The sequence below is a fragment of the Colletotrichum truncatum genome (assembly GCF_014235925.2).
Source record: "Colletotrichum truncatum strain CMES1059 chromosome Unknown Contig_0003, whole genome shotgun sequence".
NCBI classification, from domain to species: domain Eukaryota; kingdom Fungi; phylum Ascomycota; class Sordariomycetes; order Glomerellales; family Glomerellaceae; genus Colletotrichum; species Colletotrichum truncatum.
Window position 1 is genome coordinate 5,196,554 of NW_027222400.1, and position 26,683 is coordinate 5,223,236.

The 26,683-nt window shown below is 49.0% G+C and overlaps 6 protein-coding genes across 6 annotated transcripts; 4 read left to right on the forward strand and 2 right to left on the reverse strand.

The window, feature by feature from the left end:
* Nucleotides 1–471: 471 nt before the first annotated feature.
* On the forward strand, nucleotides 472–2,430 carry CTRU02_206293 (2,3-bisphosphoglycerate-independent phosphoglycerate mutase; the record flags this gene model as incomplete). Its single annotated transcript, XM_036728109.2, has 5 exons — nucleotides 472–502; nucleotides 527–662; nucleotides 711–783; nucleotides 866–1,174; nucleotides 1,240–2,430. 5 exons carry the CDS (start codon nucleotides 472–474, stop codon nucleotides 2,428–2,430), a joined length of 1,740 nt encoding a protein of 579 aa, XP_036580223.2.
* A 3,875-nt stretch (nucleotides 2,431–6,305) lies between these two features.
* CTRU02_206294 (ethanolamine utilization protein) lies at nucleotides 6,306–6,915 on the reverse strand (the record flags this gene model as incomplete). Its single annotated transcript, XM_036728108.2, has 4 exons — nucleotides 6,306–6,413; nucleotides 6,472–6,546; nucleotides 6,612–6,747; nucleotides 6,803–6,915. The coding sequence occupies 4 exons, from the start codon at nucleotides 6,913–6,915 to the stop codon at nucleotides 6,306–6,308; spliced, it is 432 nt and encodes a 143-aa protein (XP_036580222.2).
* Nucleotides 6,916–10,534: 3,619 nt separating this feature from the next.
* Nucleotides 10,535–11,410, forward strand: CTRU02_206295 (uncharacterized protein; the record flags this gene model as incomplete). Its single annotated transcript, XM_036728107.1, has 1 exon — nucleotides 10,535–11,410. One exon carries the CDS (start codon nucleotides 10,535–10,537, stop codon nucleotides 11,408–11,410), a length of 876 nt encoding a protein of 291 aa, XP_036580221.1.
* A 3,975-nt stretch (nucleotides 11,411–15,385) lies between these two features.
* On the forward strand, nucleotides 15,386–16,244 carry CTRU02_206296 (cas1 appressorium specific protein; the record flags this gene model as incomplete). Its single annotated transcript, XM_036728106.1, has 3 exons — nucleotides 15,386–15,538; nucleotides 15,592–15,984; nucleotides 16,050–16,244. The coding sequence occupies 3 exons, from the start codon at nucleotides 15,386–15,388 to the stop codon at nucleotides 16,242–16,244; spliced, it is 741 nt and encodes a 246-aa protein (XP_036580220.1).
* Nucleotides 16,245–17,663: 1,419 nt separating this feature from the next.
* CTRU02_206297 (extracellular dioxygenase) lies at nucleotides 17,664–18,647 on the forward strand (the record flags this gene model as incomplete). The annotated part of the gene is made up of 2 exons (XM_070204689.1): nucleotides 17,664–17,898; nucleotides 17,959–18,647. 2 exons carry the CDS (start codon nucleotides 17,664–17,666, stop codon nucleotides 18,645–18,647), a joined length of 924 nt encoding a protein of 307 aa, XP_070061793.1.
* A 4,355-nt stretch (nucleotides 18,648–23,002) lies between these two features.
* On the reverse strand, nucleotides 23,003–25,985 carry CTRU02_206298 (frequency clock protein; the record flags this gene model as incomplete). The annotated part of the gene is made up of 2 exons (XM_036728104.1): nucleotides 23,003–25,632; nucleotides 25,685–25,985. 2 exons carry the CDS (start codon nucleotides 25,983–25,985, stop codon nucleotides 23,003–23,005), a joined length of 2,931 nt encoding a protein of 976 aa, XP_036580218.1.
* Nucleotides 25,986–26,683: the final 698 nt, after the last annotated feature.

Sequence of the window (26,683 nt, forward strand, 5' to 3'; positions counted from 1 at the left end):
GGGGAAGCTCCGCCGAGACATTTGCGGTCCGGAAAGCTACCACGGGCGTTTTAGCGCGGCGTCGATTGGCAGCTAAGAAAAAATGTTGAAAGTCAACAGAGGGGCAGCTTTGATCAGCCCACACCGTCGCCAAGGGAGACAGCACTGTGTGGTGGCAGGAGATATGGCGTATTTGGACAGTGTTATTGTGGGCTGGTCCGACACGGAGCTGGTTATCGGTGATACTATGACATAACCCCCCACCAAACACTGACACTGATAAAACGAGAGAAACGGCAGACAGGCCGGAGCTTGTTCAGGGTCGGTCGGGTACATTGGCTGATTCAATCAAATCTCCTCAACCAGGCTCTCTCACCACCACCATAAAAAATAAATACCAAAAAATCACGCAACTAGTTGACTTTTCCCTCTTTCTTCCCCCTTCCATACCCCATTCTATAAAGAATTCGAAGCATTGAAATACCATACACCATGGCCAAGACCGACCAGAAGGCCTGCCTGAGTACGTCTAAAGATCTCCCTCCCAACCCTCCGAGCCCCTCCTCGAAGCCCCGCGGTGGTGTCGGCGTTGGTGGTGGTGGTGGTGGTGTGAGTGCCGCAGCTGGTAGAGGAGTCGCGTTGCAAAACCAGCAGAACCCGCAGAACAAGGACAGCCTGCCTAGGGTAGCAGATTCTCAGCATCATGATGATGATCATCGTCGCCCTCCTACCCCTCCCCCCAAACACAAATCCCCCAGACCCGACTATATTCTCACCCTCGCCTACATTGTCCTGTATCTCGAGGTTGGCTGGCTAATTCTGTGGATTTTGCGCTCGTACAGTCGTGATTGATGGCTGGGGCGTCCCCGGTGCGGAATCCCCCAAGGATGGCGATGCCATCACTAACGCCAACACCCCCGTCATGGACGAGTTCGCCAAGAGTAAGACCGGCTACTGCGAACTTGACGCCTCATCCCTTGCCGTTGGTCTTCCCGAGGGCCTGATGGGCAACTCGGAGGTCGGCCATCTGAACATCGGTGCTGGCCGTGTCGTCTGGCAGGATGTCGTTCGCATCGACCAGACTATCAAGCAGGGCGAGCTCCCCAACAACGCCGTTATCAAGAAGACTTTCGAGAGCGCCAAGAACGGCAACGGCAGACTGCACCTTTGCGGTCTCGTCTCCCACGGTGGCGTGGTCAGTTTTTCCTCGTGATATTTCACTTTTATGATGCCAAATCGCTAACCGCTTTTGACTTGCAGCACTCCAAGCAGGAGCATCTTTACCACCTCCTCAGAGCCGCCAAGCAGTACGGCGTCCCCAAGGTCTACATCCACTTCTTTGGCGACGGCCGTGACACCGACCCCAAGTCCGGTGCCGGTTACATGGAGGAGCTTGTCCAGACCGCCAAGGATATCGGCATTGGCGAGATCGCCACCGTCGTTGGCCGTTACTACGCCATGGACCGTGACAAGAGATGGGAGCGTGTCGAGATCGCCCTCAAGGGTATGATCCTCGGTGAGGGTGAGGAGAGCACCGACCCCGTCAAGACCGTCAAGGAGCGCTACGCACGTGGCGGCGACAAGGACAAGGACGAGTTCCTGACCCCCATCATCGTCGGCGGCGATGAGGGCCGCATCAAGGACGACGACACCGTCTTCTTCTTCAACTACCGCTCCGACCGTGTCCGCCAGATCACTCAGCTCCTCGGCGACGTCGACCGCTCCGTCCTCCCTGACTTCCCCTACCCCAAGATCGACAAGCTCGTCACCATGACCCAGTACAAGACTGACTACCCCTTTGAGATTGCCTTCGAGCCCCAGCGCATGGGCAACGTGCTCGCCGAGTGGCTCGGCAAGCAGGGCGTTGAGCAGGTCCACATCGCCGAGACGGAGAAGTATGCCCACGTCACCTTCTTCTTCAACGGTGGTGTCGAGAAGGTCTTCGCCCTCGAGACCCGTGATGAGAAGCAGGATCTCGTCCCCTCCAACAAGTCCGTTGCCACCTACGACAAGGCCCCCGAGATGTCCGCCGATGGCGTCGCCAACCAGGTCGCCAAGCGTCTCGGCGAGCAGAAGTTCCCCTTCGTCATGAACAACTTCGCGCCCCCCGACATGGTCGGTCACACCGGCGTGTACGAGGCCGCCATCGTCGGTGTCGAGGCCACCGACAAGGCCATCGGTAAGATCTACGAGGCCTGCAAGAAGGAGGGCTACATCCTCTTCATCACCGCCGACCACGGCAACGCCGAGGAGATGAAGTTCCCCGACGGCAAGCCCAAGACCTCCCACACCACCAACAAGGTTCCCTTCATCATGGCCAACGCCCCCGAGGGCTGGAGCCTGAAGCAGGTCGGCGGTGTCCTGGGTGATGTCGCCCCGACCATCCTGGGCGCCATGGGCCTGCCCCAGCCTGAGGAGATGACTGGAGAGAACTTGCTGATCAAGGCATAAATGTGCGTTGATGTTGTTGCGTCGTGGAGTTGCGGATGTGTCTTTGGGGAGCGGGCTACGGGAAAAAAAGGCAGAGAACGTGAGGCGCGAGTGGAATACACCTAGGTTATGATGAGTAATAGACAACCTATAGAGAATGAGAGTACGCTTTGATGACAACAGTTTGGCTTGCAACCGTTATGATTGCCTCTTGACATATGCTCTTCTTCGCCGAAGGCTGTAGCCTAAGCCATTCACTAAGGCTTCAGGTGCTTAAATGAGCAGTTAAGTGCAACCTCATTACAGCTAACATCGCCTTCGCCCCAAATATGATGGAAATTAACGATCTAGCTAGGGTAAAGTCTTGACATCTTGGGAACTGGAGTTTCTAGTTGCGTGGTGATACATCATCGGCAGATCGCAGTGTGGCTTATGGAGAGGACAGCTACCCAAATAACCAGTGGCAGCTGCCTCGAGATCATTTGTAAGTGTGTTCAGGGCTCTTCGCTGCAGTCTTGTCGGATGTGTCACGAGAATTGCCTTGCAATGCATGGAAATTTGGTTACTTCTTTGTCTAAGGTAAAAACTTTTCCTTGATTTTGTTCTTCCAAAGACGGCTTTATTCTCATCAATACCTAGGTAGGAAGCAGGAGCAAGTACGCGGTAGCACAGTCTCTCGCACCCAACCCTGACATTATCTCATTCTCCAATTATTACTGGCTGGAATCCTAGTACATGAGAGACATGAGTCTAGAGTGCTATTTTATCGACTGCTGCTGGACCCCATTTTCGCCGAGACTGCACATGGATAGCCACTGTTTTTTTCCAAATTCGAATCAGTGCCTAAGTGGTACCTCACTTATCCGTATATGTTTCTTATTTTGTAACGTATCTTGACCTTCTGTATCAGTAGAGCTTACTAGTACCCCTGACAAACTCGGAAGCTACAGAGAATAGATGTGCCCTGAAGCTCAGTAAATGATGTGTTGAGAACAGCGGAAAATTGAGCCTTGCCCCTCCCTTGGCGGAGATGGGGTTCAGCGGCACTCGATGGGCTTTGAGTGCTAATGCATATAGTTGCGCTAAAGACAAGGCAACCAATGGCCTTAATGCTGCGCCATTGTAGGGGGTGGTCAGCACAGCCAAGGCTGAATTATGTCTTGAGCGTGGGAGTTCTAGTTTATCAATACCTCCTGTGTTCCCTAGCTAAGCTTTATGTCCTTCTTGTTTCGCCAACTCACTTCATTACTCCCGCGCTAGCTGTACCTAGCCCCAGCACAGCTCATACAAAGTTCAGTCGTAGCAACTGAAACTAACTACTAGAATACTACCATGAGGCTCCAAATTGCGATCTTCACATTGCTCGCTGTATCAACCAGTTCGTTAGCTGATGGTCTAGTAGAAGAAACAGGGGAGCTGTCTCCCGGAGACCCTGGAGGACAGCACACGAACCTCTGTACCTTTAAAGACCATTGGGAAATGGCTGAGGAACTTGGCCATTTTATCGAGCAATCTGATTACAGAGCTGTTATTAATTACGTACAAGAATGCAAAGATGTATGCGTCCAATTATACGGATCAGGCAACCCTGACATAACCGGAATCGGGGTATGTAACAAATCACTCTGTTTTCTTGTTTCTTTCTTCAGACACATACTTTTATTCGCTTGGTCTAACATGTACACGCGCATAACAAGGCCATGGCATGCTATTATATTCAGGCAGTTCTTGTTCTCTTGGGGCCTATACTCAATTTCCTTCTCGATCACCCTGTGATCATGCAAGTGATCCCCACGTCAGCCTCGCTCGAAAACTTACGGAAAAGCGTAACATCATTTTCGAATTCAGTTCATTTCGCCAATATTTTATTCTCGTTAACCATTATCATTGCAGCATGTATTCGTTGCCATGGCTGGAAGGATGTACCACTCATGGAAATTCCAATTCTCAAAACTCTGTCGTTTTACGAATTGGGTACTTGCGGCTACACCTTCCTGAGCCATCTCATCGCGAGGCGTCTTTATTACATTGACGTTGACCGCATCAAAGTTCACGAGGGTCTTGCAGGTGTCTTGAATTTTGTCACTACCGTTGCCCACTCCGCCATAGCGTTTGCAGAGCTCCGGGTGTTTAGTTGTACTGCGTCTCCGCTTGGTTCAAAAGCACTCAACGAGGTCGTGAGGACTTGCGCAACCCTGCACGGATATCCCTTTCCTAGCTACAGCCATGATTTTGTGCATTCTGAGGGTTGGTTTCCTTCGGGCTCTTGGAACGTTCAAGACTTTGCGTTTTTTTATATGGCGCCTGCTATTGGGTTCTTATTTCTCTTGTTTATAGTTTTCAAGTTGCGACATAATGCAGAGGAAGTTCAAGGCAGGGCTTGTGTGGCATGTACACATCAAACTGTTGTAGAAACTCATGGCTCCTTGTGAGTTTGCGGGCCTTGAACAACTTACGACTCAATCTAACCTCGAGTTTAGGTCTTGGGGAGAAACCTGGATCAAGACTCTCAAGAGTCTATTACTCGATCAACGGTTGCTAAGGGATTTGTTCTTTTTAGCCTTTGTTGGAGGAACTTGTGGCATGTTCCTCTACGACGCATTTAACATGTTGCAGCAAGTTTCGAAGAATCAAAAACTCTTGAAGAAAGCAGCAGGTGACGAATTCAAGGATGACCAGTGGGGCTTTGGCCAAATCACCATTATGATGATGTGGCTACCTTTATTGCGAGATGTCGTCAAACTTTATTTCGGTAAGTTAACACTGCAGCCGAGAATTCAATTACTGAAGAAGGAAAGGAAATTAGTGAGAAGACTAGGAAAGGAAAAGCGAGACATGGCTTTTCGAGACTTCGTAATGATACTGAGACTTGAAACAGATCATCGGAAACGAGCAAAAGATATTCAGACCGAACTACAAGAGCAAAACAGTCAAAAGGCGATTGACAACAACGATACGCCTTCCACTTCGAATGACGAGATTGCATCTGGGATCTCAAGGTCCGAAGATATTCCCACCACAAACACCAACGTCAGCACGGCCGATGGGAGCGGGCTGCAAGAGACTTCGGTCGAGGAAGCAGCGGAGTCAATTTCTCGCAGACGACCAAATGCTACTTCGACAGGTGGCGAGCGTGATATAGCCCTGACATCCAGGCTTACATTTTCCCAGAGCTCAGATGGCATTTGACCGTAAGTCGGATGATTTTGGAAACGCCAACAAGCGGGGAGGGCGGGTCTGAAGAGGTGATGGAACATTCGGCAATGTGACAGTTGTCAGTCATTCAAGAACTTGGAACTGTAAATCATCTTTAACGAGGATAAGAAATGTACAAACAGCACGAAACATAGCGAGATCCGCGCTTAGAGATTCAATGTTAAAGTTATTTGACAACGCATAATGCTCATTGGGCGTTGTCTTAACAACTTCATGATCATAATTATACTCGGAGTTCAAGAAAACTTCAATCCCAGACATCAACATGTCATTCTTATCCAGATTTCCCGAATCTCAATTCAGAAAACCTTTTACAGCGAACAATAACCAAGTTCTCCAAATCATAAGATTTTGGAGCAAGACCTTTGCCCATTCGACGCTCTGGTGTGATTAACCCCACATGACTAGGCACTCCTCTCCCAAGCCAGCCACTGCCCCGACTGGTGGTGGAGTGTTTAGAAATGCTCGTCATATCGTCTACTGTGGGTACAAGGAGAACGCAGCGTCTCTTCCATGGGAACCACAGCAACAATCATCGAATAGACAACTTCTTGAACGAACCATGATCTAACAAATTTTAGTCACATGGAGGAAGTAAAGATACGTTTCAAGATCATGATTCATTGCTTGATACCAAGCATCTTCTCATCTTTCATTCAAAATCATTCTGCTTATTCTATTTATAGTCTGGACTTGACATCCTCCTCCCGTCCTTGGAGGTTGGGGTGTGCGACCCTTACGGGCCGAGTAACGGCGTAGAAAGCCAATCCCTCAGACTTGGTTGAAAACTTTCAAGCGGGAATATCAGCTCGTCGCTCACTGTTTGTAAAGAGGGATATCACAAACCTGGACTTTGGAGCCAACGTAGAAAAAGGCAAAATCACCAGGTACCAAGTGGTGTGTAACTCCAGTTGCCTCATCCTATTCCCCAGAAAGGCCATTGTTAACAAAATCTCGACTCACAAAAGGGTAGAGAGGAAACGAACCAAGATGTCTATTTGACCACTGAGGATATACTTCGTCTCCTCAAAGGTGTAGTGTGCTGGCCGAGAGGGACCGGCGACTATTTTATAGAACCCCGAGGTCAGATGGGAAGGGGATTCGGTGGTCTGAGTTCGGATGCTGCAAAATCGAATATTAATAAATGCAAAACCACTCTAGAATAAGTAAATCTTACGAATGAAAGTCGGCAACGGTTGCGTTCTCGCCCTGAGGCAGGGGAATGAACTCGTGGCCGGCGCCCTTGACGATGGTAAGAGGAACTAGTTTTCCAGACACTAAAAAGGTCATTCGTGTTAGTGGTATTAACGGTTACATTGGCGGAGTGCATTTCCAACAAGGTATGCAAATTCAGTTTCAACTTACTAATTGTTGATTTTTTCTTCTCCTTTTCAATATTGAAAGTTGACGTAGGGAGACATACCGACACGTTAGGTTGGTCTCGATTGATATAAGGAATTGGATTGCTTCGGTTAGGGTCCCGAGAAATATCTCGGAGCATTCTCGGGGTGTGTGGGAAACCTTAATGCGATCTCGGAACTCAACCCGGTGACACCTATGTAGTAATAAACCGGCCCGTTGACGTTATTACCCCATTTCCCCAGCTTGTACGGTATTGGGCCAACGGATGATCTACCCGGCTCCGTTCAAGGATGTAGTGTGGTGTTCGGGAGACGACGTCGGGGACGGGGTCATAGCTCCTCTTAGCGGAAGCTTGCCGACCACACACGCGAGGTGAATGACACAAAAGAAGGGACTAGAATTATTTTTCGATGCTTTTCAAATCCGTTGTTGCTGTACTTGATTTTTGTAGTGTACTACTCCAGAGGTAAATGCAGCCTCGGTTCCAGAGTGAATCCCGCCATGAGTTGTAAGAGTTGCACCCTTCCCAACCCTTCCCATATACCAACACAGTATTTGTTGTCTCATGTGCTTGGTTAACCGTCGGCTGCATTTGGACTTCATCTCATAGTCTCCATTGCTGTGCGGGAGAGTCTACCTATTCTCGTAAATAGCTGCATGCCTTTCTAATGTGCCCACTAGCTTACGGTTTCCTTGAAATAGAAGTCCACTGAAACACAGTGAGATTGTCACCAGCAACAGCTATCAACTGGGGTTAGATAAGACCTTCATATCCAAGACAATCTACTGTGATTCCAAAACTATCATTACAATTAAGAAGATCATATCACTGCCATAGTTGATACATCTTTATGACACATTTCGTTATTACCCAAAAACTTATTCATTCGTTTTGAAATGTATAGATTTTCGTGTATGCTATGCAGTTTAGATTAAGCGCGACCGAAAACACCTTGTGCCAAGCAGTTCTTACCCCGCACTTGGCCGGGGAAGAAGGGTGGGGTTATCTTCACTGAGTCTACTAAAGGAACACGGCCCGTGTGGCTGAAGAAAGAAGAAGGCCACATGATGTGGTAGTCGCAGAACAATCCAAGTAACACATGATGTAGTCGAGAGACTCAGGTGAGTAAGAACCCATAAAGCGTTCCGATCAAGTATGGCAAGCATTTCTTACGTATGCCAACGCTTGTAACTGTTTTGGCGTCGAATCTAAAGTAGGTCAAATTGTACTTGAGGACATAGATTTGATCGACTGCGAGAGACAACGAGAGGCTGGACTAGAGACTGTGATCCAATGAAAGTGAAATGGCGGATTTTTTTCTTCTCTCGCACAACTAGCTTTTCACTAGAACATGTATTGACTAACACGTAATGCAGTTGGCAAAGGTTTAGGCATGAAGTTGTCGATCAGTTCGGTTTAATTAAGCGCGTTTTAAATCAAACCAGATACAGACACACTTGACTGGATGCCAGGTCGATGCCTTACCTTTATTTAAGGACATGAAAGTATCGACCTGAATAGTCTAAGATGTTGCTGAGACTATGTATTCTTTCAAGAAATGATTCGGTACGATGAGTCGGACCTAGGGTAGATTAAGTGTGTGTGCAGTCCTGTAGGCGGGGTCTGACCCTTCACACATACAAGCTCTAGGCGTACTAGAGGGGTTAGTGATCTCAATTAATACGTAATGCCTGTGTCGGAACACTTAGAATAATAGAGACAGATAAGCAGTTGTTTGTGTACTAATGTAATACCGAGCCAATGTAGTTATTGAAGTAGAAATTTGAGGGTTTGGCAAAAGCGAGGTCATGCAGCAGCCGATGAGACAACGTTTACTGGCTGCCCCCTGCCGCATTGCTTGGGCGGCCACCTCCGGCTGTTAGTCTGAAAAACTTGTCTTGCACCGTTGGCCTTTTTTTCTCGGTCCTTGCAAGCTAGCATTCTCGAAGAGACTTTTTTCTCATGTGGTAAGCCATCATCAGACAAGGTAAATCGAGTTGTGTCTCAAAATGCTGTAGGACATCGCCCAAAAAAGCGCTTATTAGGAAGAATGAGGAGGTGAAATCAGGAATCCAAATGGGCTGACTTCGCTCCAAAATAGGCGAGATCTACCGCTAAGGCCGTATGCCAAGATACCTTTCCAATGCGGGTTTAGCTCAAGGCGTACTTCTTCCCTTGCAGGTGGCAGGCTTAGCGAGAAAACAGCGCCTGTGTAGGCACTCGTGGTAACATAACTACTTGAGGAGCTCTTATCCCATTTTCTGATTTGTTATATTACCCCGAATCTGCGCCGTCTGCGCCATCGCGCGTTTAGCCATGAATTACGACTTTGGGGCCGTCATACGGCTTCATCGATGGCTTCTTGTGTTCGCCTTTCTATCGCTAGTTGTCTTAGCACTAAACCTCGCTCTCCTTATCGTGTCGTCGAAACTGCCTTTCACTCAAGACAAAACAAATGTTCTCTTACGCAGCGACTGCGTATCCGTCTCGAAATGGAACGTCTTGTCGCATTTGATAATCAACATCATGGGCACTGTGCTTCTCGCTGCATCAAACTATTCGATGCAGTTGGCTATGGCACCTACTCGAGAGGACGTAAACAAAGAACATGCAAGGCGTCGTTGGTTAAACATCGGCGTGCCCTCAATACGCAACCTTCGAGCCATGTCCCTACCAAGGCAGGTTTGCTGGGCACTATTACTGTTTAGCTCGTTCCCCTTACATCTAGTATACAACTCAGCCATTCTAGCTACACAAAGTACGACAGAATACATTGTCGCAGAACTTGATGAAACCTTCCTCGACACTGGTGCGGCAACCATACTTGACGCAAATTGGACCCAAACCTATAACAAAGTTAATCAGGAAAGTGAACGCGCTCTAAAAGAGTATTTCCGCGACGATATTGTTCCCAAAGCCGCTCAATGGGAAAAGCTTACTTTAGAGTCGTGTGCAGCAATCTACTCTGGGGTAATGCAGACCACATACCGCAATCTGATTTTGGTCGTACCGCACGAGGATCCTCCCAGGTTGCCGGGGCTAATCACCACAGCCAAGTATAACAGCTGGATGTGTGATGATGGCCGGTTTAATGCACCTATATGTCCGACTCATCAGGCCAAGTTTGGAAGCCCCGACCGTAGTAGAGGACTCGTGCCTGCCGAGCCAGTATATTGCTTGGCTGAGCCACTTCGTCAACAGTGTAATCTGGAAATATACACGCCATTCTTACTGACGGCTATTTCTTGTAACGCCATAAAGACTTTGGTTATGGTTGCGTTATTCTTTGTGGTGAGGGATCGGTCCTTGAACACGTTGGGAGACGCGATTGCTTCATTTCTCCGACAACCTGATCCATCCACTGAAGGATTTGGTGCCTTTGACTGCAAACAATTGCTATCTCGATGGTCAAAAAACGTTATACCTGAGCCCTTGAGATGGAAAACTCGCAGGTATCGACGGTATAACGCTGTTTCAAAGGCTCGGCTTATTTCTTCCTGGGCCCTGTTCTCCGCTGCGATTGTTGTTGTTACAACATTGTTTATTATGGCAATGGTTTCCGACTCCGAAGGTGAACGCCGTTCAACAGCGTTCTCTCTATCTTCCTTCACAGCAAAGGACTATGCCTCAATTGTGGGTTGGACGACACTGGCAAAAGCCTCGTTTGCTTCCCTTGTTGTATTAGTCAACACCCCCCAGATACTCTTCAGCGCTCTTTACTTCCTGTATAACGCACTACTGTCATCTTTCCTACAAGCATCTGACTGGAACGACTTTTCTCGAGAACATCAGACCCTACGGGTCACGCGACCAGAGCGTGGCCTGAACAGCCTGCAACGCTCGGCGTACTGGCTTCAGATCCCTCCTAAATATGCCATTCCTCTTCTCCTCTTCGGCGGTACGAGTCACTGGCTTATATCACAGGCCTTTTTTCTCTCCAAAATTTCCTTTTTCAGCTATCAGGGAAAGCCAGCAACTTCACTTGGTCGTATGGGTTTTGGGCGTGAGAATAGTGATAGAGATGGAGAATTGCTGGTGGCCAATTATTCAAGCCTCTACCTGATGCTATCTCTAATATTGGCGGTGCTTGCACTCGTTGCATTATTTCTTATCAGCAGAGTACGGCTCGCTGGTAACATGGTTCTTCAGAGTGGCTGCTCCGTGGCCATTGCGGCCGCTTGCCAGCACGCTCAGCGACGAGGCGAGAAGCAGGCTCTGAATAAGTCTGGTAACTATGACTATCAAGAGACAGAGGAAACAGGTGGCTGCGGTGAAAATGAAGCAGACGAATGGACCCAACCATTGATGTGGGGAGAAATCAAGCGGACAGTTCGCGGCGTGACAGGCTCGGAGGAACGACTTTTTGTCGGGTTAACGGCTGGCCTAGCAGAAGAACCAGTGGCGGGTAGGATGTACTCATGATATTTTGATCTTGGCATAATTATATGATGTCTGTTAAACTCAATTGATACTCTATTCGCTCAATAGCTCCTGCTTCTTGATTGCCCGTCGACTCACCTCTTCGGTCTGACTGTCATTAATGCCACCGCAGCCGAATTACCCAAATCAATAGTTGCGACAAGCAAAACTGTTAGCTCTAAAAGAAAAGAAAGAAAAAAAAGGTCCCTTAACTTGCTTTGCAATAGGGCTGTTGCTCATCTTCATCGTTGGTACCAAAGACAACTCCATGGTGTTTGGAGTCTTCAGATTAACTACTCTGAAGTCAACCCGATCCTCCACAAGTGTGATACTTTACACTAATAATTTAGTCTTAAAGCCAGAACAAGCATAAGAAAACTGTAAAATAAAATCCCGAGTTGAAGTGATTCTGTGGCTGCCCAATGTGTGTCTCACATTAACAGTTCAGCTTGCACTTCTTCTAGAACTTCTCCTAGACATGACATAAGATTAACAGACTTTTTACCCTTTGAAAGGAATCCCACTTTACGGGTACCCCTGTAATCCCGACGAAGAAACCTTCCTGTGAACGAAACTTTGAGCATTCGTTAGACGCACCAAACCCGGAAAGTTTATTCGTGAACACGGAAAAGCATATCCAAAATAACAGGTTGAAGGTAATTGGCGCCTATCCGAAGGGCTAAAGAGAGACATAGGAGGTATTGGTGGTGTTTTTTCTAAGCTCCAAAGCAGCGAGGAAGTGTTGCTGCCTTTTTTGGTGCCCTCTAGAGCGTCGCACCCCCGTTGCCTCCACAGCCCAATGAGGATATTAACAACCGATATTAGAAGACGCTCGGATCCTGATTACGTAGCTTTTTGATAACAAACATCATACCGTTTCATTCTCGAAACATTAAAGGCAGGCTCTGAGGCAAAGAGAGGAGAACTGCGGCTTCAACAGCTTGTTGAGTACGGGGGTTGCCCTATGTAAACTTCGTACGAGGTCCGAAGTGCGCGGCATCACATGTTGGCCCACTTGATCGTTTTCTCTACAAGTTTTTCATTCACGAGTAAGGGATGAAAGAATGAGATCTACAATCAAGGTTGTATTTGGGCTGTCTGTTGCTCTAAGTATTACGCATGCCTCTCATTTTTTAGTCTCGAATTGCGTAGACTTCAGCAGCTGTAACTATCGTGTCAAGGTTACCTGCCAACCCAGTGAACAAGAAGAGTTCAGTTAGTCGAAACTGTTGTTCAGAAGCGTCCAAGTAACCCCAATCCTGAATCAACCGAGAAGACCGTTCGTAGAAACTATACTTGACCATACGGTTACCGATAGTACCTAGCTCGAAATCAGAAGTGGACGGTGGTTTGCCTTTTTGGGCAAGATTAGACACATTTGCAAAGTTAGACGACTGGCCCAGGGTATTGGTAAGTGAAGTGTTCCAGAGGCAAATATTGATGATAATTTAGGATTTCGGCTTTATCGAACTCGATAAGAAGGAAACAGTCTGGGGCTTTGTCGGGGGCAGAAGATGTGACAAGTGCTCAAGCAACGCTGAGAAAAGGAGGCACGAAGCCTTCTCCACAACTCTTTCTGTGCTGTATAGCATTATGCTAAGAAACAACCGCGGCCCATTTCACCTTGGGCCTCTATTTGCACGGCCACCAAGCTTATGCTCCTTCTTGTCGTTTTGAGGTAACTTGGTGGACTCCATCGGATATGCCGATACTGAGCTTCATACAAGGAGAGGGGGAAGTTGCAGCTTCAATGCCACATTCGGAAAAGGGGCTGTCTAGGTTTGCAATCAAGCAATCTCGGAGTCTGCAACAACCCCGGAGCTGTTCGTCCTCCTGACAGGTATTCCTTGTAATGGGTAGTTTTGCCGTTTTGATTTGGAGTGGAGGCTGTGGTGATGATGTCAATGATTCACCAATGACAGTGGACCGCAGTGTGGCAGGGCGATCCAACATTGTTGTTTGAAGCGCCAACGTCCTTGGGCCGCTGGGCATCTTAACCCATGATGTATGGCTGTCATGAGACACGTTTGTGGGTGAAGGACTCTTCTAACGGTCCCGTGCACACATGCGGTCCCTTGTTGCGGCCCCTGGCATAACAAGGACGATGCCGGTTTCCCGCCGGTGGGGCCGCGCCCTACACTAGCTGGTTTCCGCATGCTTCAAGTTGATGATTTCTTCTGTCTCGACTCCAGCTTTGTGCTGGTAAAAATCATTTGCAGCGGTATTATTCCCGAAGGATTGACAGTGCTTGGGGAGATCGACGTCGATCATCCTGGAAACACGATCATCTTTTGAAAGTGAAAGGAAGATCATGGCCGCTCAATAAGGTTCCCCCCCCCCCCCCCCCCCCCCCCCCCCCCTCTTTGCCAGGAACCAAACAGTATTCAACGCCGAGTATCTTGGCAAAATCTTGACTGAACGCCCACGGGAAATCAACCGAGTTTGACAGCGGTTAAAACATCGGTACTTGGTCTGTGCTGGGTTTCGATTCAGTAACCATTGTTGGCCTCGTAAGACAAGCCCAGTAACCATTCAGATTACGGAAGAAAAATACATGCGACGGCAGGGTACTCGCGGACTTTAGCGCGGGTGGTAAAGCGACCATACCTTTACTATTACACGCCGATATAGGTTCGAGGGTGGTGGATGACAGGTGTCAGATGACACGCGCGTGTCAGTGTCATCCAATACCTCTGGCCGTTATGCGTCGCACCTCGCTTTCTTCCATCGCCTACAGCTTCATCTCATCTATGTATATGTGGAAGAATTAACGGCCAATTGAGCCGCAAGTATGCTGGGGGGAAGGCCGCTCGTCAAAGGTGTTCTTGGCATGTGAAACATTATGCGTGCGGGACAGCATCGCGCGCGCCCCGACAGTGGTCTCTGATTTCCCAATATGGCCCAGCCCTGTTTCAAGATCGCCATTTTCTAGGGTGGAGACGGCAAAGACAGCGGCAACGCAAAAGGTGATGAGGGCGACGGCAAAATCACGGCCTGTTGCTCGGAGGCACTAGTGGGCCAGGAGCATAGGACGTAGAAACCGAGTTCACTAGAGTCTGAAGATGAGGAAGGATTCATGGGATTTCGGCTAATCGGAGTTGGGCCACGATTCTGCGGGGTGCTTCGGCACAGATCAAGCTTGTGGAGTTGTGAGAACCTACACCTACTCTCTCTATGCCTTGGACTTTTTCTTACCACCTGTAAAAGGAGGATAACATAAGCCATGTCGAATATGATATTCAGGATTCTAAGAATATATGACTCGCTCATATCGAAAAGAATTTGATTCCCCAATGCTTGAATTCACTTTGTTAATAGCTATAGTTAAGATTTGTTTAAGCTGCAGTACTATAGCAGTCCAGAAGATTTTCGTAGGGTAGGCCCCATATGTGGCAGGTTTTGCCTATGTCGAGTGTCCTGACAGTTGCGTATCATTGGATGCCACGGAAATACTCCGAAGCCTTGTTGATATTAGATGGATTTACGCATCGCACTTGCATGCCCCTCCCCCCCCACACATTAGCCGCTGCAGAACTCGAGAGGTGAAGATCTCGAGACGTTTCACACGCTTCAGACGACATGGGGCTGTCACTTCGTCCCTGACTCCCTCGGAATACTCGTGCTAAGAGGATTTCTCAATTTTGCCTAGCTGTAATGTTCCTGAATCGGCAAGCTCACCCGCAAAGCTGTGCGGCTTCAAGGTACATCTCTTGACATACCAATATCCAAGAGTAGGCATCAGTAAGGAACGCCAGTGGTATAAAGGTCTCGCGACGATCCGGCTTTGAATCCGAATCTTTTCTATCCCTCATCAGTATCTTCTTCCTTCATCAGTTCTTTCATCTTCTACTCGCCGATTGATTCGTGCGTCTACTTTTCTCGCTTTCACTTATTCTCAAACCACTTTAATCGCAGTCCACATTTTCCCGTTGCTTTTAATTAACTTAAAATTCATTTTTCATCAACAAATCGATCAAAATGGTTTCCAAGGCTGTCATCTTCGCTCTCGCAGCCACCCCTCTTGTTGCCGCTCACGGCAAGCCCGTTGTGTTGACTGGCAACCTCGGTGGAAACGGCACTGCTTTGGCCAACATGGGCGGTGTTGTTCCCTTGACCGGCCCCAACAGGAAGGTGTGTATATAAACCGCAAATATAAGTGGATTGTGCTAACTCGATGACCAAAGACTGAGGTGGATACCACTGTCTTCAAGAGCAGGAACATCATGACGGACGGCCTTGGCAAGACTACCGGTAATGGCAAGGTCCAGGTCGCTGATATCGACGCCGCCAACCAGATGTCCGGTGGCACCCTGCCTCAGGTCTCCTCCACTGGTGGCAGCATCTCTGGAACTTTCCACGTCGTTACTACCGATGGTGCTGGACCTCTCCGCGCTGTTTTGGACCCCACGGGCACCGGTTCCTTCTCCAATGGCGTTGAACTCACTGCCACTCAACAAGTCCCTGGCAACGGCGGAAACATGAGGCCCAATGGCAGTGTGCCGGGCAAGAAGAACAACGCTCGTGACATCCTGGAGAGGGCTATCTTCAAGCGTGCTGCTAATGTCAATAAGGACTTCGTAAGTAACCTGAACTCGTTTCTGTAGAGATCGATCAGCATCGACTAACACATCTTTCTCCATAGCCTATGGCTTTCTCCGTCCCCGACGGTACCACCTGCACAGGCACTTCCGGCAACCTGCAGAATGTCTGCTTGGTTAAGATTGCCAATAACAACGGTGCTGGTCCTTTTGGCGGAGTCATGGCCATCCAGATCCCTCCCAATGGTGCGGCAGCTGGCGGCGCCGCTGCCAAGCGCGAGGTCGCATTCCAGTCTTAAGGAACGTGGTTAACTCCACACTCCGACAACATTAGACCCCCGGCGGGCATCATCAAAACGGGCACCTATTATGATAGGACCAATTTCTTCTAACAGTAGATATTAGTTAAGTTAGTTCTGCAATTGACTTTTCTCTTCCTTGAAGTAGTGCGTACCTCGGTGCACGCTTTTGGTCGCCAGTCACATTGTGATTCTTTTCAACCTTTTTGAGTTCTGAATTCAAACACCTCCTTGATTATTTTTATACTTGAACCATCGATTAGGTCTTTGATTTGTGCCGAGTCTACTATTTATACGTGAGAAACTGCATTTCAAACAGGCCAATGAATGCATATACTTAAAAGATTCGGAAAGGTGGCCTAAGCAGCCCGAGAAACCTGAGCGTAAGTAGAGATTGAAATCTGCCCAACCTTCCCTCCATTCATCTGGTTACGAGACATAATTCAAAGAGTCTGAAAGAATCAATGCTTCTGCATGTTCGTCACTTTCAGTTGTGGAATCCCACCAAATATGGACTCCAGATGTGGGCTGAAAGGCGTGTTTGACTCTCACACCTTACAACGCAGATGGAGACATCACAAAGCCATCTTGCCAGCGTCTTTCTATGTATTGAGTTCACCATGCTTCTTATGTAATAGTTCTAGACATATAAGAAGCATCTGTAATATAGAGTGACAAAAACCGTCCAATTCCTAATTAATTTCATTTGGGTACCGTGATGAGAGAAAATTATTTTGGCCAACTAACGAACTCCATGAACCCGTCTTATTTTTAGGCTTGAAGAGTAGACGCGTCAGTGATAGCGACGTACGGCAAGGCGTTGGAAAGCAGAGGTCGGGTCTTCGATGGGTACAGGTACACTCTGGCTCCGGTAAGCTGAGTCGCGCGGAGCACTGGTGTCTCCCACATTCCGTGGCCCTTGCATCCCACCTTCCGAGTGGCTTATACCGGCCGTTACTGCCCTACGCGTAGATTTTTATATTCGGCTGCTACTACACTCTATGTCTGTAGCCTGTAGCTTATTGAAAATATTGGTATACGACTGCTTGGCCAATAGAAACATGATCAATTACGAATCTTCACCTAAAAACTATCCACGGCAAATCCGCAATTCAGAACAATGCCGGATATATAAGGGGCCTTCGCAACCAGAGAGCGGGCGATATGAGGCGTAGCATATTGAACAGTCTGTTAGTTTATCAAGACTTCATATGAGTTCATTGAGTATAGGTAGTCGCATCCTCTTATAGCAAAGAGCTCTTTCAGCTCATTAGAACACAACCGCCTTCAAAGTCCATTCCCCCACACATATCTAGCCGCCTGATCCTTATCCTTCCAGATCCTTACATTCTTAGTTTTCTCACGGTACTTCTTTCCAGAAATCACAGAAGCAAAAAGCCTGTCATCAAATACGCAACAATGAGGCTCACTGCTCTCGCTCATGTCACCCTCTCCATTTCAGCTACCGAGATCTTCGCTCACCCCGAGAGGCTGACTAAAGAGACTGCAAAACAAGAGGCTGCTCTTGCAGGCCGTTCCACCAACAAATGCGCTGCCGCTGTTGAGAAACGCAAGGCCGAAAGCATCACCAAGCGCTCTCAGAGCCTCTACGAGCGCCGTGTTGAGAACGGTGACATTGTACCCAATGTTCACGGCATGTCTAAGCGCAACACTCTGCAGTACACCAGCATTCAGAACAACACTTGACTTCTAGCCCCTAAAACAATCTTTGGACGCATTGACGTTCAGACCTGCGAGCCCTTGGGGAGAGCTTCCGCATCCATCTGGCACTGTAATGCTACCGGACTCTATGCCTTGTCCACTGGCATCGACCTAGACACTTCAGAGCTGTTTGATGGCTGGAGAAAGCGTTCCGATGGTACGACTGACGATGAGACATTCCTCCGTGGCGTTCACGTCTCCGACTCGAACGGCATGATTGAGTTTTTGACCAAGTTCCCCGGCTACTACGTCTCCCGTTCCACTCATATTCACGTTGCCGTTCAGGCCAACGCTTCTCAGGGTGTCTCCCACAGCCAGAGCACCGCACATCATGTCGGTCAGCTTTTCTTCGAGGAGGATCTTTTGTCTCAAGTGTACGCTGCTAGCCCTTACTCTTCCCATCAAGAGACTCTGAACCGTACGACCAACGATGAGGACTCTGTTTTGTCTAGCGCTAGCGAGGATGGCTACAGCCCGTCCATCAGTATCTCCCTGCTTGGCGCTAGTATTGAAGATGACCTCGTCGGTTACATTACAATCGGAGTAGACTCCACTGGCGAAGGCGTTGCGACCACTGGTAACGACGTCAATCCCCAGGGTTGGATTCCTACCGTCTCCGTCGGCACGGCAAAGCTGGCACAAGCCACTGCAGCTGACCGCGCTGCTGGCTACACCTCCTAAGTTTGGCGGCAGCGCTGGAATCATCGCATAAAGTCACACGACCAGAATTTATGGAGCTTCGAGAGGTTTAGGGACGGCAGCACTACAGGGCGTTTACATAAGTGTTTGATTCACCAAAAGATTGAAAGTTGCTTAGTCTTCTAGACGCTTCATTGGACCACGTATCTCTTTAGATAAGTTATTATATTATTAAATATTAAATTAATCTAATCCATTGACGGTTGGCCATTTCAACCTCTTGAAAAACTTGTGCATAGGTGCTCCGCTCTTCTTTGCCGTCCAGCCTTCTGTTGAATGATAAGCCCTCTTACTAGTCCCTAGATAGTACGTTATGTGCTTAGGGGTTTGGCAGGGATAAGAACAGAAGGAATTGAATAGAAATACTGCCCCAATGTCCGCTATATTTGCAAATCCCCATCAGGAGGTGCGGCAGGGAATGTACTCAACCCATGGTCATGTGTTAGGCTTACCCCAAACCAATAAATTCGCGATTTCCTAAGTTATGAATGATAGTATATGGAATGTTACTATTTGCAAACCCTCACCCCCAAGACGAAAGTAGTTTCTGGACAAATTCGCAAAGCAGCTCTAGCAAACAGCGTCCACCATTCTTATGCTACCGCCAGTTACCACATCTAACAGAAGCAGAGATCTCCTGTACATGTCAAGACATACATAAAATACACTTCCCCAGGATTTTACCCTCCTTAGCGACGGACGAGTAATTTTAGGTGGCCTCTGAAGGCATTCAATGGCATTTTATCACGAATAGTCCCATTTGCCATGACGCTACACCACATCTCTGAACGCAAGCATGGCGATGGCGGGTGTACGACTGCCTTTGAAAGTTGCTAAAGAAAAAAAGACAACATTGATCAATGGATGGTTACAATATACTTCAAGAAGGGCAATGCAGCTTGCATTCGTCTCTGTGCTTCCACTGGACCTAATTTGAGGGTGATTTATCGACAACCATATCAATAACCTGTCAGAGTTGTTCTTGAGTGGTGGACCACGTTGGTTTGTTAACATGGCATTTGTTTCTTAAAGGATGCTGTCTAGGAGGCCTTGGAACCTTTGAGGACTGACGTCAAAAAGCCCATCCGGCAACAAAATGTCGACGGATCCGCACCGGGTCTACGACCCACTCCGAACTGGCCCCCGGACTGACTCCGCAGCCCCGACACCAGGAAACCAAGTAGCGGCGCTTTTTACCAAGTTTAAGCCCTATCACGTCCGGGAGTTGGCTCACGTACCTCTACGAACACGCATAAATCAAGGGCATCGTGCACGCTAACCTTGGCTGAGAAGAATGGTTCACAGTGAGACCCGAATAGAAACCGACGAGGGGGTGTTTACGCAAGTTGTCTACATACTGACACGCATCGTTACGATGACCGTACAATAATTCGGCAATTGCCTACAATTCCCTCAAAACTTTGATATTTGGGGAGGGGCACGAAGATTGCTTCAGCCTATCATGGCTAAGGGAGGACGGAGGCAGCCACAAAGCCAGCACAGCAAGATGTCCTTCCTAGCAGTTATCATTGTGGCGTTGATTGCCATCACTACACGAAAAATGCCGGTTATAATTTCTAATCGCCTTCAAATACTAGTCTATAAGGCTGCTCGACGCCCACCTGCAGAACAAACACATAAGGTAACATATGTTACTTAGATTCGTTTTCAGAGATTTCTCCAGGTCATCACCCATCATCGAGAACGTCTAGTCGACCTTTCAGTTTTTTCAAGAATCGCTAAAGCACAACTGGAGCGTAGCGGTAAGCTAAAGTGTCACTCTGCAACCAAAGTGTCTCGCTTCTCTAACGGCTCCCCCCCCCCCCCCCCCCAACGTACCGCTTTTATTCGCAACCTTCGCCTACTCAAAGTCGAGATACTGGCAGCGTCTTCCCCGTCTTCCCCAGCGGCAACAACGCCGGAACCATGGCACCGGCTGTCTCGGAAGACGTTCTAAATCGGCAATATCCACCAACAGACCAAGGATGCTGATCTGGCCCGCACCGCAAATTGTCCGTCATCCTAATATGCGTCTTCGTCACTGTAGTGTACGTCATTGGCAGAGTTCTTTTACTTCTTTCGCCAAGGTGAAGACAGCGTCTTTCTGCCACATAGGGGGATGGAGGACACCACGGGTAGAATAGTGCTAGGTAATCGAGAAATGACCTCCGCCATCACGGTGATCACGGTTCAGTTGAATACGTCGGTCCTGGTCTACGCCTGCAACACCTTCCTGGCCATCACTCCACTGACATGTGCCAACTCAAATGTATATATGCGGCCTCGAAGAACCCTTTTGCGGGGGCGGTGCAGCCTTGGGTGCCACGCGCTGGTGTGGTTCGGGGAAAACGAACAGGCGTAAAGTGCCGCCTCAGACATTGGTCTTCTCGGTGGCCGCGTTCCGGTAGGTGCCGCCCATACCAATTAGGGGCGGCGCGTACACAAATATACCCCCATCGGCGTGATTAGTCCCCCGAGTCACGCGAATCTTCCCCCATGGACAAGGTTGCTGACTCTTACCCCGCCACCCCGGTTCATCGAGACTTTGGCCCAAATGGACTCCACGGGCGCCGTCATGATATGGGCGTGCCAATGCCTAGCTTACTATCGAGTTCATCCTGGTTAAACAGCTAATTCGGTGCCCACGGCCTTTGAATCGCGGGAGGTTTGCCAACACGGGGCGGCAGCGTTGACAAGTACTGGCACGCGCTTGAAGGCCGCAAGGTCGTTCAGGTTCAGCGCTGAAATACAAGGACAACGGCTACCAATGTGCAGACATGACCAGTTTTTTCTAGCGTGTATAGCCTTGATATGTTACGTCTACATTCAGGTCGTCTGCAACGGAACCTTTTTTTGGCAGTGCTTCAATATATTGCTGTTCTGTCGGCATTTCTTCATGTAAGTGTCGTAACCGCACGCCTGTCCTTGTGCGAAGATTGAGGGAAGATACAAGACCTGTTCAATGAGTGAGACATGATGCAGATCTTTGTCTTCACTGCGTTGTGGATTTGTTTGAAGCTTTTCAAGGATAAAAAAACGGTCAATATCAGACCGCCCACATACAGGGCATGTCTTAGGTTGTCGGGCACTTTCGCGAAATGCGAGTCGCCACGACCTAAATGCACAAAAGAACCAAGAACTCGCGGAACAGAGAGCTTCGTAACTAATGTGTCGCAACCTCTGGCCTTTCTGCGTGCCCATGGGAGCGACCGCCACCAGATTGAACTTTACTCCAGAGGGTTAGGCTGTCACTGCCTAACAGAGATCACCAAGCCGTACCCCATTTATCAGCGGCAGCAAAGGCGGGTATATCTCAGCCCAAGAGTTGAAACGATGACGATACCCAGAACCAGAACTGTGCAGCACATTCACGCCGGCTTGGGGTTCCGTGTGAACGATGACGATGATCAGAAGGCGATGCAAGCGGGATTTGTCGATACGGGAAGCACCCAAGGACAAGTAAAAGCTGCGCGCTAATAGACTTCGGGGAGGACAGTAGGGATGTGACTTATGTTCCCACTTGCGCAGGGCATGTCAGCAACCACCGGCTCCGCCTCCGAACTTGTCAAAAGAAAGCTACCACCATTCACCATTCCGCGGAAAACAGGTTAAATCTTCAGCGTTTCCCTAATGAAAAGGAAATCGACTCCTCTTTTATGACCTTACTGGCATGTACCTTGTACACGACAACTCCTTTACCCCCTGGATGCTCTTGCTGCGACTAGGATATGCGTGTTCCAACATCAGTAGCGGTAAATATCGTCATGAAACTGGGCCAACGTGGTGCTGTTAAGCTTGGCACTGGGATTCCGGCACAAACTATTGACTGTCGTCAGTTTATGTGGCCATACGGTATTACTTACAATCGGTCCGCCATCGGTAGGCTGTATGGTTTTGTAGTGGGCAGACGTCGCTCTTATCAGTTTCAGGAAAGATTGTGTTGTTACTTTCTTTCTCTGAAAAAGTCACAAGGCCCTTGATATCACCCGAGTGCGTAGGCAGAAACAGTCTAGGTGTAGAAATGGGTATCATTGTTAGAGAAAACATCGCTGTCCAAACACCTCCTATCTATGGCCACTGTCACACAAGAACTTTTGCCTAGTTTCTTATTCATCTCCTTCAAAGGTTCTCCTCGTAAGTCCAATTTCTGTGTAAAGTGCTCAGAATATGAAAGTGACAATGCTGCTGTCCATCCTTGGTATCTCTTGAACAATTCTGCCCGGTAAAACGCCTCGCAATGCTCCATCAAAATAAAATCATAGCAGTGCACAGATCACTGGGCCATAGATTGCTGAACGTCCCATCCTAGCACAATCTTTTGCTTTCAGTTTTCCAATTCAAGTACTCTCTTCGCGACTGCTGCTATAACCGCTCTCAGCACCGCCCGCCGTGGCGACCGAGCTGCCGGTTGCAACAGGTAGCTCAACACTCTGGCTTTTGCTACGGCTTCGAACCGTGCCAGCTGCTGCAAGAGCGCTGCTGCTGCTGCGACGGCGGATATTGCTCAGTGGGATGGGAATCTTGATTTCATCGCTGGATCCATCTTCGTCCTCGGCGTCTGGCTCATCTTCATCGTCGGGTTCACCGCCCTCCTCGTCTCCGCTTGTCATCTCTTCATCGTCTGGGTAAGTGTTTTCAAACATATGAGGACCGGCCCGATTTCCCTTCAGGGATAGAGACTCATCCATGTCACCCGATGCGGAATCGCTCGTCACAAACGAATCGCTTTCAAAGTCGAAGTACATGCCTGGTGGAGGTAGTGGCGCAGGATCCAACTTTTTAATGGATCCGGACGTGTACTGAATACCGACAAGACACGGCTGTCGTTCGTATGGTTGCGGCGATCTTTCGTTTGCTGAGTTCAGAGGAGAAATGATTCTCTTCACAAGCTTGGGAACGTCTTCAGAGTTCAGCTTGCATGAGCTTGCAAGGGTATCAGTTTTGGGTCGTTTGGTGTTAACAAGAACCATAAAGTGATCATCTGGTATGACTCCGCCGAGACCACAGGCGTCCAAAGTGCTTGTTGGAGTACTCTGTGAAGTATCAGACCAGGGAAAGTCCGCCTCCATTTCCGTGTCAGAATCATCAAGCTCTGTCCCTGTTCCAACGGCTTCGTTTGGGATTTGTGTATCCTCGCTAAGGGGTCGGTAAGGGAGTACGGAGCCTGATGCGGTACGCGGGATAGGCTCAGGTCTGAGTAAATCCGTGCTGGAGGACAATCCCTGTTCTTGTTCACTCGATATATAAGAAGGAGATGCGTCGCCAGGATCGCCAGACAAGTCAGTGCAAAATGGGGCACCACTGTAATAAATGATGGCACCGTCAAGCCGACGCTTCTTCCGCCGGGACGATGCTGACCCATCATTATCCCATCGTGAATCGCCATTGATGCTGTCCTCGCCAGCAGCAAAAGACGAGCCGGTCTCATCAAGAGAGGTTTGCTCGGCTGAGGAACCCTGATGCAGAAACAGAGGCTTGTAGTGGAAGCTATCAGCCGACGACAACTGCTGCTCTAATTTGGATTGTTCCGACGTATTGTTTGCGGAAGAGGAAGAAAAGTGCCCATTCTTTGATGACTGGGTCGCTTTCCGCTTCTTCCTGTTTCCTCCTTCCTCGACTTCTTCTGACTCATCTGATCGACTCATCTGGGATGTGTCACCAGAACTGTCGCTGCTGAATTTGGTGCCGTCAGTACCTCCTCGCCATCTAATCTTGCGTCCATCCGGAGAAAGTTGAAACTTTGTGCTCTTTTCAGCTACCGCACTGCGGATATAGTCAGGTGCGACGTTGAGCATGTGTAGTTGTGCCATGTTGCATAACAAATTCAAGTAAACCCAACCGTCGACATCGGGCGCAACGTCATCATGAGTAGCCAGAGCAGTCAAGTGAGGTGGTGCGAGTCCTAGATGGCGAATGTAATCCATGTTCTCGGTCGGGTTTTGCTTCCGGTCCGGGTCCAGATCCCGTGGGCGAGTGGGGCGTTGTTCCGGAGGTGGGGCATCATCCGGTGATGATGACGCGCCGACATCTACCGCAGTGGCCGAGTTGCCACCCGAGTCGAGCTGGTCGTTCGAGTTTGAAGTCGAGTTATTGTCTTTCGACTTGCTCTTCTGTTCCTCCATTGAGAGGATCCGCGCTTCACGAGACGGTTCATTTTGTGCGGTTAGAATATTAGGCGGCCCGTGGTTGGTGGTAGTATTTCCCGTCGCTGGCTCAACCATGATAGGGGCCAAAGGGGCGATGTTGGCGGCGGACTTGGGTTGATTGCGGGTAAGGCTTCGACCAGTTATTCTCCCGGTGAAAATCTGTTCTAGGCGGCGAACAATAAGTTTCTTCTTGTCCTTCTCTGTCATGACCATATGTCGCGGATACAACCCCTCTGGGATGTCTTTCAAATAATTCTCCACCTTCTGCTCCGAGGATCTCGCTCTTGAACTGATTGACGGTCGTGCTAAGGAGGTTCCAGATGAATGGGCACCTGTTGACATTGAAGCATACGCAGAGTCAACTGGTCTTGAGTGGGACCCGGACGACGACGATGCGTGCTTGGACATTGAGCCTGAGCCAAAATCCTGGCGCGTCGTATGCCGCGACTTTTTCCGCGCCGAAGATGCCTCAGCACTGGGGGTATTACTCTCCAACCCGGATGCAAAATCGCGTAAAGTGCTCTCCAGCTCTCTCTTCTTGCGCTTTGGGAGGCCATGAACTTTTATCTCAAACAGTTTGTCCCTCTTCATCATCTCCGGACCATTCTGCTTGTACCGCCGCAATTCATCCTTCAACCTCTTAATCTCAACGGTTAAGTCATCGATTACACTTCGGTAGTCGTCAGCGCTGCTGCTATGAGTGGCGCTAGGTTTGAGAGTGCCTGTCATAGGAGGCTTCAACAAATGCGCGGGATAGCTAGTCGGCTTCCCTGTGTCTTCGTTAGAGGAGTCGGACTCCTTTTGGAAAAATGGAGGGTCAACTGTGACACTGGTTAGATACAATTAGTGAGAGTATCGACTTCCTTCGCTTACCGTCCATTGCATGGGAAAACCCGACCGTTGGGTTTTCATTGTTCTGGTCGAACCACTTCGTCGGATCGCTAGGTCCAGATTTTTGGCTGTCGCCGGATGACTGTCTCCTCGCCGATGAAGAGGACCTGGAGCTAGCAGCGGCAGCGACGCGTGACGACGCAGCTCTTTCACTTGCTTCACGAGCAAGGCGATGGTGACGAAGGGTTATAGAATGCTCAGGTGACGAGCGTCGTGGGAGGGGATGTCCTTTCGGCGACGTCGGGGGTTGCGCTCCATGCGATGTGTGCTTGAGGTCGGGCATGTTGGCGGCATATAGACGTTGTGAACAATATGTCGGTATGAGGCTTGAATGCTGTAGCTACTAGCGGGGTGAGAAGTGAGGCATGAAGTAATAGGACTGCCGGTGTAAATGGTAATAGCTGTGGTGTCGTCGGTTGGTCACCCTGTTCAGTACAGCTGAAGTGTACGAGACGTCTTTGCTGCTAAGTCTGACTTGGCTAACGAGTTGATGAATGGTCAGCAAATGGCAAATCAAATTGTGTTGAGCGTAATGATCTTGTCAAGACGGCTGAGTCCAAAGGTCCAGGCGGGCATGGGCTATGATTGGTCGAGGTATCGATCGATCGATCGAGAGTAAGGAGTGAGGTATGACGACAAACTCTACTCGGTGCAGAAGCTATGAGAGGATAATACCTACAGTATTAACAGAAGTGTGTCGTGTATGACTGTCCAGAGGATTCGAAAGCCCAAGTGTATAAGCTGGAAAGGACTCGATTTCGGATTGACAACTTGAGGTTTGGCAGTTCCGAAGGGCGACAAAGTCAGCCTTGGGAAGCCGGCGTGCCAAAAACCAGTGGAGAATTCGAATGTTGAAAAGCCACAACTAGCGTTTTGTTTGTAGTCGGTTGTCAACTAGAAAACCCAAGTCTACAGCGAGAGATAGCTGTCAATCGTTAAGAATCGTCGGGTGGGTAATTGCGGTGGGGTCCGGCACGACTA